This window comes from Blennius ocellaris, assembly GCF_963422515.1.
Source record: "Blennius ocellaris genome assembly, chromosome: 4".
Taxonomy (NCBI): domain Eukaryota; kingdom Metazoa; phylum Chordata; class Actinopteri; order Blenniiformes; family Blenniidae; genus Blennius; species Blennius ocellaris.
Genome location: NC_137653.1, coordinates 7,495,163 through 7,509,619, shown reverse-complemented (window position 1 = coordinate 7,509,619; position 14,457 = coordinate 7,495,163). Strand labels below are relative to the sequence as shown.

Below are 14,457 nucleotides of genomic sequence, written 5' to 3'. Positions count from 1 at the left end.
GTGAATTGAGAAAATGGCTGCTCGTGTTTATTTTAGATACATCTTGGTATCCTAGTATCCTGCAAAATGTTCTTTGTTTTGTTTTGCTTAATGTGATGTGTTATGTAATTGTTATGCCTTTATATCTGTTTTTAAAGCTAAAACAAAAACCTTGAGGTGACCAGAGATGTTTATGCTGTTTAGATAAAAACTGAACTGAATAGAATTCCTAACTGAATTTCGAAACAATGATGTCTGGCTCTCAGGGTTTAGATTTTCTGCTATAATCACAGACAGTAGCTCTCAATCCACAATGCCTTTTGGCTCTCTGTGAGGTTTTGAATGAACACGCCTCTTATCTAACACTATGTTTTGTGTGAGGGTTTATATACGCTCGCTGTCACGCCCTTGCACCCTCCTGACTCAACCTTGTATGTTATTTGCAATGAAGGGAACCTCTGCCGCAATATATAGGATTACTAGACTGGAATAACCAGCTGCATTTACAACTGCTATAAGATTACGAGGCTGGAATATCTAATCCGTGCTACCTGACATGCACTTTGAAATCCTGTCACCCTTAATGGATGAGCATATGGGCATTTGAGGTAGAATTACCAAGATCATGTGTGCGAGACGGGTAGTTCACAGCTTTCGTTATTTCCATTGTCATTTCCCACCATCGGCAGAGAACTTATTCAAAATGACGTTTCATCTGAGTTCATCTTGGTGTTGCAGTGTTTGCGACATGTATGGAGATGTTCATTTTAATCATACAATAAAATGACGTGATCATTTTCCATTCAGCTCAGTCTTTACACCAAACATGTAAATAAATAAGTGGTAGAATGTAATAGAGAACATTTACCCAGGAACCTTTTAGATTAGCATTTCTACGTGTGTATAAGCATTTAAAACAGCCAGGTTTTTTGATAGCTAAACAGCCTAAAATACAGATAAATATAATTAAACTATGCCTTTGATCATTATGACATATTTAATATCCAGCAAGTTAGAAGCTTTTATTTTTTATAGTACACAAATTTAAATACTTGGAAATTAAATGTTAAAATTTTTGTTTTGTGACTCAAGTTTATCAAATTGAACACATTGAAACTGACCAAGAGGCATAACATGTTTTGAAATGGAATACGATTCTGCTGATTGAATAGCTTTAAAATGTTGTTCAGACAATATTGTCCTCAAAAAAAAGTAATTTATAAAATGCAATAAATAAATAATAAATAAACTAGATGAATATGTACTATGTATATTCAGTCTTAAACAAGTAATTTTGTTTAATGTTCTTCATTAACTGATGTCTTGGAGTCAATAGTTTTCTTATCAAAGAGATTCGGGTGAATATAAGCCACACATCTGGGCCATACATTTATTTAAAATGTTCAATTACACCAACTTGAAGAAAAAAAAAATCTTATACCATCATATGCTGTCATACAACCATTTTTATTAGAGAACTTACCAATTATTTAAGTAGTTGATTCTGCAGAAAATCTTGAGAGAAACAGCAAATCAGAACTATTTAGAAATGTACAAATCATTATTTTAATATCACCCATGAATACTCATTCTGCTTCGTATACCTCTTTGTACAATAAAATACAGTTGTAGTAGTAGTAAGTGTAATTTCATCCAGCCTCTCCAGTGACATGTGAGAAGTTTACAAAAGCCGAGTGTTTGATATTTTATCCAAATTCATGTGAGTACAAGGGCTGAGTGGAAAGTCCTAGGTGCTCCGTTCATGAAGCTCATTGTTTTTGTGTTATTCCAGCTAACATTTGAGTTAAACAGTTTTGTATCCTGTGTAATACAGTGAGATTCACATTGAGCACAGCATAAAATCTTCAATAAAACAGACTTACATGTGGATGTAAAGGACTTCTAGTATAACTTTTAATGTCACCTTGAATGGAGGACCCTTACCTCAGGATTTTTTTTTCATTGGGAAAATGCTGCTGCTGCTAAAGTTACATGTATTAATGGTTTTATTTTTCAAACGTTTCTATTTCGGTCAAGTGTCAATGGCTCAAAGTCAAGCTCCGTAAAGGTGTACAGGAGGTGTTTATACCTATGCAGCGTCAGTATAGTTCACATACAAGCTGCTGATGGAGGAATTGCTTTGTCAACACAGTCTGTTTACAGTTAAGGTGACAGTGTCATCAGAGAAAGGGCTGGATGCAGGGAGGGCGGAGGGATAGATGATGGATGGAGGGCTGTGTGGAAGGACAGAGGGAGGGATGTTATCCCTCTGGTATCCTGTCAGGACTCCTGAGACGACAACTGACACTGCAGTAGATGCGGTCCGCCTCATCCTGGAGCACATATCTCACGCATTTACCTCCCCTTCCCAAATTTTTTTTTTTCTGACACAAATCATTTTGCAGGGGAAAGGATCGATTATCTACCCTCTCCGTCTCACTCTTGCAGTCTATGATCGACTGCCTCGCTGTCTATCTTCCCGTCCGTTTGTACATGGAGAAATTTCTCTCATGACGTGTTCGAGTGACAGGTCGTGGCTCAACTGGCTGAATTTTCAAAACCATGTCCACTTTTGCAGAATCACACAAGGATAATAAAACGGTGCCTAAATATAAAAGACACCGTCAGCTCAGGGACGTTTCCCTCCACACATGCACATTCTTGTGTTACCGTCACCTCTCTGCATCAACACATCTTGTGTGCACATCTGAGGTGAAAACCTTTTTATTCATGGACGCTCATGTGACTGATGAGATTCCTCGAGCAGGTGAAGTGTGACATATGAGAAAGCCCAGGCTGTAAAGTCTTAAAGCACTTCTCTGTGACCTTGAAGCGGCGTGCCCTTGCCTGCAGTGGGTCCTGCTCACTCCGCAATGTTACAGGGGACCAGCAGACAGCCTGCTCCCAGCTACAGCAGTGAGATGAAAGAAGGATTTCAGGCGTCTATCAGGTAACACAATATTCAATGTGTGATGCCAAATTGGCCGCCCTTCTAAAAAGTACAAGATTAACTTTGATTAAAGTTTTTGCTCCTTGAGACAATTGAGAGGGCTGTTAAGAAAGGAAGTGTAGTATCTCAGTAACTGTAATCTAACCTTTCAATTAAGCTTGTCACAATTCTTCAAAGCTACAGAGCTATTTTATTTCACCTGAAGTTGTTCAAAGATGCAAAGAGTGAGGCGTTAATCTATGATACATGTACTGGATTTGTTTTTTTCAGCAAAAAAAATTCTATTCTTATACATCAACCTTATCTATTGTTCTTTTTTCTGATCAGTAATATTGATTTAAGTGCACTTTTAAATTCTTCTTACAACAAACAGGACCTTTGCAGATAGGCATCAGGCTGCAGGACTAATATAAACCGACAACTGTGACAGTTCAGTGGATATATTTTCATGGAATACTATTTGTCAGAGGGAATGCCAGTCCACATCAGGGTGAATTACTAAAGATGTAAACATAGAGAAGCTGAAGTCCCTGGGCAGATGTGAGCCGCTGCAGGTATTGAGAGCTATGACAAGTGCTGTAGCAAGGGAAGAATACAGTTTAATCCCCAAGGTGAGGGGGGATTGGATGATCCCGCATGTGGATGCTTACTCTGCAGGAAAGGGGGGGAAAAGAGTGGGTCCCACAGTCCCTCCGCCTCATCAAACAGTGATTGGCTCCTGCAGGGTAAATCTCCTATCACAGAGCCTACCTAGAGCTTCCCCACTGTCGGAGGAGGGAGCATGGAGAATAAAGCCAGGTGACCCCCACATTCAAAACACAGTGAGTTGCCTGCACGTGTTTTTTTTTTTGTTTTTTTGGGGGGGGGGTTGCCAGTGTTTCTGTGTGCATGAACCTGTGCATGTTTGCGAGTAGGTGTGGATACCTCTGGCATCTCAGGTTTCCTATATGGTGTTAAATTACCCAGTGGGAGCTTTAATAGCGCTAGAGACACTCTTGATTGTGAGTTTGGATGAGGGAGAGTGAAGGGAGTAAGGAGAAGCAGAGCGGAGCTGCTAGGCAGGATAGAGAGGCAACAACAACTTCTGCAGAGTCCGGGACAGAGGTGAGTTGTGCAGACATTTGCACACAGCTGGATTTACACTTTTCCACTTTTGCATTTCAGAATACATTTGCATGCATTTTTGGAGCCTTTTGTTGCTGCAACCTGAAGTGACGTCAATCTATCAGCTGTGTCCTTCAATGTCAATTCAGTGTCATATAAAGCTAAAATCATAGTTGTGATATTTTTGCAGGATAGAGTTGTTATTAGAAAGAAATTAAAGTTTGTAAGATACAAAAAGGTTCCACAAATTGTTTGGTTTTTTTTTACTCCTCTGTGTCTCTGTCTGCCCTTCATCCTTGACTCAGAGATCCTTTCATGCTGACACGGCACAATCAATACATGTATTTTTGCATAAGCTCTATATGATATCCTTTTGTAAGAAGACTCAAAGCTATATCCTGAACTGTTATGTTATCTGCTACACCTCAAGTGGAAAAGAAACCCAGTGACTCTCAGAGTCTCGCAGGGCCCCCAGTGTCAAGTGGACACAGAGGTTACGTTCTAAAAGCGTGTGTCGGGATTTGGTTACCTGTCCGAACCCGGCAAATGGAATGATAAACAGCTACTTAGAGATAAAGTAAATGTGACGCTGATAGACTATCCTGCACCTGAACAAGGTTTGAGATCTATTAACCAAGTGTGTTGTTGGAAACGTACAATTAAACATTTAGACACAGAGAAGGTTAAAAGTAGTTCAGTATTGGTGAGTTAGATTTGATTTCCATAAGGAAATGAAACTCTTTCGCTGCACCAGATCAGCAACAATACTATCCATGCTCTGGGTAAGCACTTTAAGAGCTAAATTTGTGGAGTTTATTGTTTTCGGTTAGGTCAAGGGAGAAAATTGAAAAGGGGGGTGAAAAATGACTGTACGAGCAAAGTATCAGATGACAGTTTTCCTGCTGAAGCAAACAGCAGCTGACAAGAAATTTCTTTACAAACAAACCTACGATGCAGAATAAAAAAAAAAAAAAAAGAATAGCATGACATTGCTTTGATTCTCCTATTTTTCTTTACAGATCACTTAAACTGCTGAGACCACAAGTAGCACACAACTGCCTGAATGATAACCAGGAGGAGGGGGGCACTGCCAGGATCTTCAGCGTGGCACTGGCTGTGGCGTCTCCTCCGTCTCCTGAACCAGGCTGATAGTCTGAGATCTGGCTAAAGATCACTCAGGCGATGGAGGTGCCGCTTGTTAACTTTGAGAACATGGATGATGTTGGCATCAACCTGGGCGACCCCAACGACTCCGGGTACCCGACTTCACCACCCTCAGAGGCTCCAGACCAGAGTCTTTTAACCCATCGACTGGCTTCTCCTCAGCAATCGCCACACCGAGGACGGCGCAGCCATCGGTCTGCTCAGGACGGGTTGTCGCCCTCCACTCCTCCAACTCTGACCACCAAGGCCAACTCCAGCAGTGGCAGCTTAATCTCTAACCTGAAGCTCCTGATCAACAGCGAGTCTCCCACTGATAGCGTCTTCAGTAGGATGCCCAAGGAATATTATGAAAATGAAGATTTGTTTGAAAAGATCTGCATTGAAGAAAAAGATGAAAAAGTCATCATCAATATATCGGGCCTGATGTTCGAGACCCAGCTCAGCACCCTGAAAAAGTTTCCGGAGACTCTGCTCGGTGACCCCATGAAGAGAATAAGCTACTTTGACCCAATGAGGAACGAGTACTTCTTTGACAGAAACCGCCCTTCCTTTGATGGAATTCTCTATTACTACCAGTCCGGGGGGAGAATACGCAGACCAGCCAATGTTCCGTTAGATGTTTTTGCAAACGAAATAGTTTTCTATGAGTTGGGTCATGAAGCGATGGAGCAGTTTCGTGAAGATGAAGGATTCATCAAAGAGCCAGAGGTCCTTTTGCCTACGAATGAACTCCAGAGGCAGTTCTGGCTCCTGTTTGAATACCCTGAGAGCTCCAGTGCAGCCCGATCTGTAGCTCTGGTTTCTGTGTTTGTCATTGTCATTTCCATCTTCATCTTTTGCCTGGAGACTCTGCCAGAGTTCAGGGACGACACTGACATTCTTTCGGGTTTAACCCAAAATATCAACGGCACCCAAGATGGGTCAGCCCCTCATCCGGCCACTAAAGACCTGATGGCATATGTCACAGACCCCTTTTTCATTGTTGAGACTATATGCATCATTTGGTTCTGCTTTGAAGTTGGCGTCCGATTTGTGGTGTGCCCCAGTAAAAGTGATTTCTTCAACAACATCATGAATATCATTGACATAGTCTCTATAATTCCCTATTTCGTAACCCTGGGAACAGAGCTCGCCACAACGCCCGATGATGATATGAACTCTGGTCAGAACATGTCCTTAGCAATCCTACGAATCATCCGACTGGTGAGGGTCTTCCGAATTTTTAAGCTTTCCCGACACTCCAAAGGCCTTCAGATTCTGGGGCAGACCTTGAAAGCCAGTATGAGGGAACTCGGACTGCTGATCTTTTTCCTTTTTATAGGAGTCATCCTCTTCTCAAGTGCCATCTACTTTGCAGAAGTGGATGAGCCACAGACACAGTTTGTTAGCATCCCCGACGGATTCTGGTGGGCCGTGGTGACGATGACCACCGTGGGTTACGGAGACATGTGCCCCATCACCATGGGAGGCAAAATGGTTGGCACTCTCTGTGCCATTGCTGGTGTGCTGACCATTGCTTTGCCCGTCCCTGTCATTGTCTCCAACTTCAACTATTTTTACCACCGTGAGACTGAGCAAGAAGAAAAACAGGTGATGGACGCGGCAGCCGAGGCTGCCCAGAAAATGTCTGCTGCTAACAAGTATGGAAGCACACCCTCACTCAACAAAAGTAATGGCAACTGGCAGAATGAGAAAAATGGCATGCACTGATAAAGACACTGACGTATTCATTGATTTAAAGGACGTTAATGCTGCTGAGGGATCAAACATATCCTTTAGCGAGATGCGCCAGGTATTATCACTTTGTTGTTCTCATTATTTTGTACTTCCAAGTATGACAGCATTTGTGTGGATAATGACAGTATTAATAGGCACTATGTGGCAAGACATACTTTACACAAGTTGTCTTTCTGTATGTGGATGTGTCAAAGTGCAATTAACACAACTCAGCAACAACAGTTTTAGTAAACTTTGATGAGAACATGTGAAAAATACCATTGTTGTCTCCTACAGTGCAATTAGCAGTAAAATGACTGAACTTTAAAATGCTGATTGTTGGAGTAAATAACGTGGAGGACCGGTCATGTCAATCTCTATTAGCATAGTAGATATTATGAGTCAGAATTGTAAATTGTAGCATTTAAGTGAAACTATAATCTGTGCTCGTATTACATCACTGCTCCATGTTAGTCTACACTTCATCATACTCAGCAGGTCCCAGATGGGACTTGGCATGATTCTCAAGGGCAAGCGAACGTGTCCAGTGTAAGGCTAGAGGACAGCAGCGCGCACACATTGTCTTATCAGTATATCTATAGCTGTGAACGCTCAGCCAGCCGCACTTCTCCGTGTGACAGTGTAACAATATCTGCATGATGAATAGTTGGCACATTAACACGTCCACTGTTAATCTTGTAGATAGGCTGCAAAGTATAAATCTTTGTATTATTGTGCATGCAGCAGTTGCATGCCTCAGAGTTACACCTTATTTTTTAATCTTTAAATGTGTTTTTTTTTTATCATTATGATATGGCACAGTGCTCCAAATTAGGCAGGTCTTGCTGCATATATTATTATGTGAATTCACCTTTAAAAAAAACATATCACGGCATTGCACTAAGATTTGCTTTCCACATATCTCTTATCTCATGAGCACTTTTAGAGCTTTATACGATGCACACACACACACACACACACACACACACACATATATATAAAAGTACAGAGAAAGACAGAAAATTGCACAGTTTTTTTTTTCTCCACTGGCTTTTGTTTCACATGTTTGTTATTTATTTGCATGGCATATTGTGCCGAAATGAGGTCTAATTCCTATTATCAGTCAGTGAAAGGTTGACTTGTTTATTATGGCTGAATGTAAAATATTATCATCTTCATATATTTAATGTGATAGGGAAAGCCACTACCTTAAATGGATTTCAGATAAGAGGAAGACAATTGATGAAAATGCACAGCACATCAGGACATTTATGAATGGATCCTATTTATGCATGCCACATTTCAATCTTGACAATGTAATGTATGTGAGATTATTGTATGTTTAAATACAGCTTGTTTTGAAATGTCTCTGAATGTAGATGTAACTCAGTAACTCAATGCCTTTCTAATAATCCTACAATATGCAATAATAATGATGATAACACGTGGGTGTTTAAAAAAGAAAGTTGCACTTTCCACCCACTAGGAAGAGCAATGTCTGCTGTTGAACTGAAATGCAATAAGGTGACATCATTTGGTCACATTGGTACTCAGCACTTTACTATGTTATGAAGCACTAAATATTTGAATACTGTTACTGTATGTGTCAACACTGCACAGTAAACAGTGTCACAATTTGCTTTGTTTTGTTCATTCTGCAAAGAGTGCCTTTCATTAAACGTGTATCCTAAATATGTTTCCCTCAGGTGATTTTGATGCTGGGATGAAATCCACTTGTTATTTGGCAAAAATTGCAGTTTTTATGTGTGCGTGTGTATGCGTGTGTGTTGTGAGGAGGGTTATTCGCTCCATTTTTGCTGTGTTTAAAACTAATCGTGATGAATGGAGGTGTAAGTGTCAGTGTATAGCTTCAGGGCTGAATATTCATTATCACCTCATGTTAGCTGTTATTGTCGCCTCCTCGCTGCTGGTTCTCAGCAATGATATCATGTGGGCCTCCCTCCCCGCATTTCTTTTTCCACACAAAAACAATTATCTCCAGTCACACCTGCCCTACAAATGTGTCACGTCACAAGACATGAAGAGGTTTGCAAGTTATTTTGTGGTTTGTTTGTTGTTGTTTTTTCAATTGATATTAATTGAAATATTCTTATATTTGCTGTTGTGATGCAGCTGTCAAACCAGAGTGGCAGATGTTATTCCCTGGGTGCTTTTTAATATGCCTGTTAACTAATATGGAAATGGGGAGGACACAGCCTGGCTAAAAATGGGTACAAAGTTCAGAATAGATTATCAGATCAAGCAGGAATAAAACGGATGTAAAGCAGATGCACTGAGGAGTTTTTGTTGTTGTTGTTGTTGTTTTTTTCTTATTGTCTGGTGTATTTATCAGAACTATGAAATCAGCATTTTTCTTCTGTTTGCAAAATGCCTCCATAGACAAAAAAATCCTAGTGCTGTGAGCCTGACAATGCCTTTGACTGCGATCACTTCAAAAGCAAAAGCACCAAATTAAATATGCAGACCAAATGAATCATTTATAAGATTATCTATCTTGGCCTCGGATAGGAGCTGGCTGTTTCACTTGATGCTTGCTGAATGCATCCACGTGAAGTCTTCATTCTCAGTCAGTGCGTGACGACAACACCAATGCTTGAGCTGTGCGCTGTTTGTGAGTGTAATGCTCATGATTTGACAAAATATTCAAGAGCGGATTTCGGCTCCTGTGAGCAGAAGACGTCGCGTCTTTTCCTGCTAAGAAAATGCTGGCTGTCGTCTTTTCCGTCTAGCGGACTCTCCGCATTGCCAAGAGATAACGCTCAGGTCCGCGGGCTGCCCTTCTGCCCAGCCGATCATTGATTCTGCCGTGATATCCCAAAGACAAGGCATTTTAGCAGTTAAAAGGCAGGTGGCTCCTGCAAGGTCAGTGCCAATGTGAGGCAATCATTTATAATTCATAGGTTGTTCCATGAGGAGATCACATCAATCCCGCCTTTGATAAAAGATTTCACCCCAAGAAATCCATTCGCGGACCGGCAGATGGTCCAGTCACTGTGACACAGCAAACTCTATACTGCAACCCCTTAATGGATCTAAAAATATCACCGTGGCATGACTCTGTTCTTCTCTTTACTCTCCGAGTTGGTGACAAGCTGTGTCCCGTTGCTTCCAGCGAAACAATGGACGGGTCTCACGCAAAAGCTCAGACAGTGAGTCTCATATCAGTAGATTGGGTTACTGTTTTGTCAGCAGACACGTTAAGCCAATTTCAGAGCTGCACAGACAGCAGCCTGTGTACTGTAGTTCACGCCCTCCAGAGGGCAAAGTCATCTGGAACCCGGCAGCGTGCGTTTCCATTAAATCCCTCAAAAGTCTCTCGTTTCCTCCAGTGTCAGTAACTCTTGTGACAGGGTGCACAATGGCCCCGGGCTGGATGACCTTGCCGCTATATTTTTCTAAATCAAATCTTAAATGCAGTGCAGCTATTGGAGACGAGTAGGTGTGATATTGAGTGACAAGGCAATCCTTCTGGTTTAATATTGATTAAGGTTCAGTTGAGCTCACCCACAGTTTTGCTCGAGTCATTGATTCTGTGCACTGCCTTTGCTGACCAACAAAGGTTCAGACATGCATTTTGCATTAGCATTATAGCTCCTGTACAAACCACAGGGCAAGAATGATTAAATGAAAAAGCCAAAACAAAAACATACAAAAAAAAAAAAAAAAAGACCAGGGTGCATTATAACAAATAAAAGGAGTATTTGTTGGCACGATATGAAAAAGCTTTGCACAGTACTCCATCTGCTCTCTGATCCCCAGAGGAAGGGGACAGACAGGTGGACACTCCCTGCTTCTGGGGTGAGGATCAGGCAGTCTGGCACAGTGCGATAACAAGCTCCTCCACAGAAGGCGCTTGCTTGAGAACTTGTTCTATTTACCCTTTTTTTAAATATTTTTGTTTGCTTCATCCTGCTGGAAATCCCCTTGTGTTGCCGAAGAATCCCACACATACTCAACTGTGGTGTATGCGAGGATAAGCACATGAATGAAAGTTATATCATCCTCTTTCACCTCAAAGTTTAATTTACAGGTTATTCTATAGTTATTTTTAGCATTTGTACATGTGTTTTGTTTTTTTCTTACTTTCACTCTCACTTCATCTCAAGTGCATTTCAGCAAACAGTGCTTCTGTTTGGTGCGAAGAGAAAAAAAATACTTTTACATTTTAATGGCATTTCATTTGCATTTGGTTCCAGAGGGGAACTATGTGTTTATGGATAAGTCTGTTGGTATATTTATACTCACTGATTCCACATGGTCTCTTTTCTTTTCAGCCAAAGAAAAAAAACAAAAAAACATTGTGCAGCCACCAAGATACACTGAGTGACATGTCCCTCCATAATAGATGAGAGCACTGACCGTTATCATTATAACAGCAGATGTAAAACAATTAACACCTAAACATAAAGATATATATATATATATAGTCATAAAAACTGAGGACCTCAGAGGGAAAATAAATCTCAGATACATTTCAAAATATGTACTGCCCCTATTTGTGATATCATTCAAAAGACTGACATCGCTACTTGAGAGCTCATGGTGGACAAAGGCAATTTATCTCAATCTTGGGTCTGTTTACAGTAACAAAACCTATGTCAGCTGTATCTCTCAATTCCAGCCATTTATTAATATCCTTTCTTGCCAGATCACATTCTTCACGAGTTAATGTGCTGCTACAGCCAAACAAATGGAGTCTGGATACAGGAGTCTCCATGAACTATATTTTCAAATGGCGCAATGATCCGTAGAGAGAGCAGGGAGCGCTGGAGAGGACAGGAATGAATAGAAGCAGGAATAAAACTGAGGATGTGGATTAGGACAGTGAGGATGCAGGGAGTGGAGGCAGCAAAGAAACGGGGGTTTTGAGGGTTTAAGAACCTGGGATCAATCTTTTGAAGTAGTGGGAGTACAAGCAGGGTGGACTTTGATAGACGGGTCGAGCCCTGCTGAGGAAGAGGAAGATGCACAGGAGGGTAGTGAGACAGGAAGCTGAACTGGAGGTGGAGGAGCTGAAGATGTTGAGGTTTTCAGTGGGAGGAAGCAGAATGGACGGGATTAAAAAGGAGTTGGCGGGACAGCTTATGTTAAACAGTTGGATGGGAAAGAGAAAGAGGAGGTTGAGAAGGTTTGGTGATCTATGTTGGGCAGATGATCTTTTATAGGGGAAAATAATGCAGAGGATGAAGGAAGCATACATGAGACAAAGGGGATTAGTAGAAGATGATACACTATAAAAACCTTAAGGCACTGTTACTGTGTCCATCATATACCCATAAAGTCCAGGCAGTTGTGAATGTGGCCAGGAAATATGAAAACATCATTACACATTAACAGATTCCCTCTTGCATTTTCCTCTTTCTTATACAACAAGATGCTCCTGTGATCCAGACTGAGAGTTCATTGCTGAGGGACTTTGTTCCCCAAATGTCTTCAATTATTCAAACACATTTTTATCCACTTGAATTATTCAGAGTTTCACGGAAAACTTTGAGTTGACGAGCTCTCAATACATCAAATAAGACATTACAATCAATAATAAAACACGTACAGTCTATTGCATGCACGGGTGATTTATAACTGTGAATGTGGACATTAATAGAATCATTGTAATGTCCAGTATCAGTTTGAATATGTTTGTTAGCTCTGTTCAGCCCTGCCTGGATACACCTCTGACCATCTATCATTTTGAGACCAGAGAGAGGCCGGGTAATGATTCAGGGAGATAAAGATTTACGACAGGTAAATGCACGTCGACGGCTCCACTGCAGTGCGTCAGGACTGGAGGTCAATGACCAGACCTTGTGAGACGAAACGTGAGTCTCGCATTTGTCCAGGTTAACACCCATGAAAAATGAAGAAGGTGACCTGAAGTATCACCCGGGTTCAGACGGTCTTTAAATGACCGCAGGGTGTGTTCCACATCTGCAACAGCCAGGAAGATGAAGTGGCTCCAATCAGATAATTAGTTCATACTGAGTAATTATGAAGAAGATGATGGTTATAAAACCGTAGAGTGATAAAATAGTAAATGTGGGCGGCAGACAAACTGTAATAATAGTTCCAATGATCTTACCACCACTATGGGGAATTGTGACCTCTTGTCACTTGTTTATTTCTGTGCAAATGGGATATTAAAAAAAGTAAACTAAATGTAAATACTTCCTCAAAATGAATGATTTTTGGATGACAGGGAAACAAACAACCTTAGATATAGTATCATGCTAGACATTTAACCTGCAGGTATCAGAGTAAATAATTCAAATATATGTCAAAGCAGCATGTCCCTGCCTGAAAATATAGTTTGGATAATAGTGAATAGGTTACTATATTCTCATAATGCATTGAAATAACAATTACTGCACACTACAAAAACACACTATAACAGCAGTGCACTCATTTATGACCCATAATTTCCCGTTGAAGCTGATAAAAGTCTGCTATAGTTGATCAGAATTACACAACCTCGGGTTGTTTCAAAATAACATAATAAAATAAATAATAAAACATAAAACAAATAAAACATTTTTGCAAATAAACACATATTTACCTTTTAAACTGCAGGACTGGAGATAGATAGTAAAGATGAAATAGTGGTTAACCTTAGTCCATTTTAAAGTGGGAAACATGAGATGCAAGCATTCTAACTAAAACAAATACTAGTTTTGAGGCATTCAGTTGCCTCTTCAATATACATTCCCAATAGATCCAGACAGACTATTAAAATGTGTCTATCTGTTAAATAGGATGACTTTCCGTGGCCCTCATAATGTTCTTAGTGGATCAACCTTGAAATAATATATGGCGCGAAGTCTTTTTTTATTATTATTTCCAATGCTTTCTTTCGTGAATAAATGTGACATGAATTTACCGACAAGGTTATCAAACTGTTTTACAATGCAAAGCGCGACATCTTGTGGCTTCGTTCTGCTATTACAAACAGTGCAACGGTGATTTGTAATTGGTGTGAGATTATTTAATCACATTCTTGTTATTAAAGGGTGAATGTAAGTCAAACCCGGAGCTGACGCTTTTAGGTTGCAAGGAAACAAGCATTGCATTGTGTTACTCCGCACATCACCAAGTGGCTTTTTATTTTTTCCTCATGAAGAAGAAACTAAACAAAACACATTTCTGTAAACTGTGAAATATTTGACTGGATGTAAAATGTGTGTAAATTTAAATGAAGAGCTTTTTAAATATATCAAAACTAATTTTACTAAAGTAAAACTAGTATTTAGTGCAGGTTGATGTATCAGACTGCATGACAAATAGATCAGGATCAGACTATTTCCGATGTGAATCCATAATCAAGGAGCTTATAATAAGTGGATTATTGAGAATGTCCTTGTTGGGTGCCCTAATTTGGGTCCAACAAAGTCATTTTAATTGTCCATGTCATTTTACATGTGCCACTAGCGGCTTGTGGGCCACATCCAAACCTTTGTTCCCTGTGACCCAGATAACAAAAAATTAATAAATTATTGGCTTCACAGTTAACTTGATCACATTTGAACCAACTA

General features: G+C 40.3%; 1 protein-coding gene across 1 annotated transcript; it reads left to right on the top strand.

The window, feature by feature from the left end:
* Positions 1-5,215: 5,215 nt before the first annotated feature.
* On the top strand, positions 5,216-6,907 carry LOC308129043 (potassium voltage-gated channel subfamily A member 10; the record flags this gene model as incomplete). Its single annotated transcript, XM_080494795.1, has 1 exon — positions 5,216-6,907. The coding sequence occupies one exon, from the start codon at positions 5,216-5,218 to the stop codon at positions 6,905-6,907; it is 1,692 nt and encodes a 563-aa protein (XP_080350921.1).
* Positions 6,908-14,457: the final 7,550 nt, after the last annotated feature.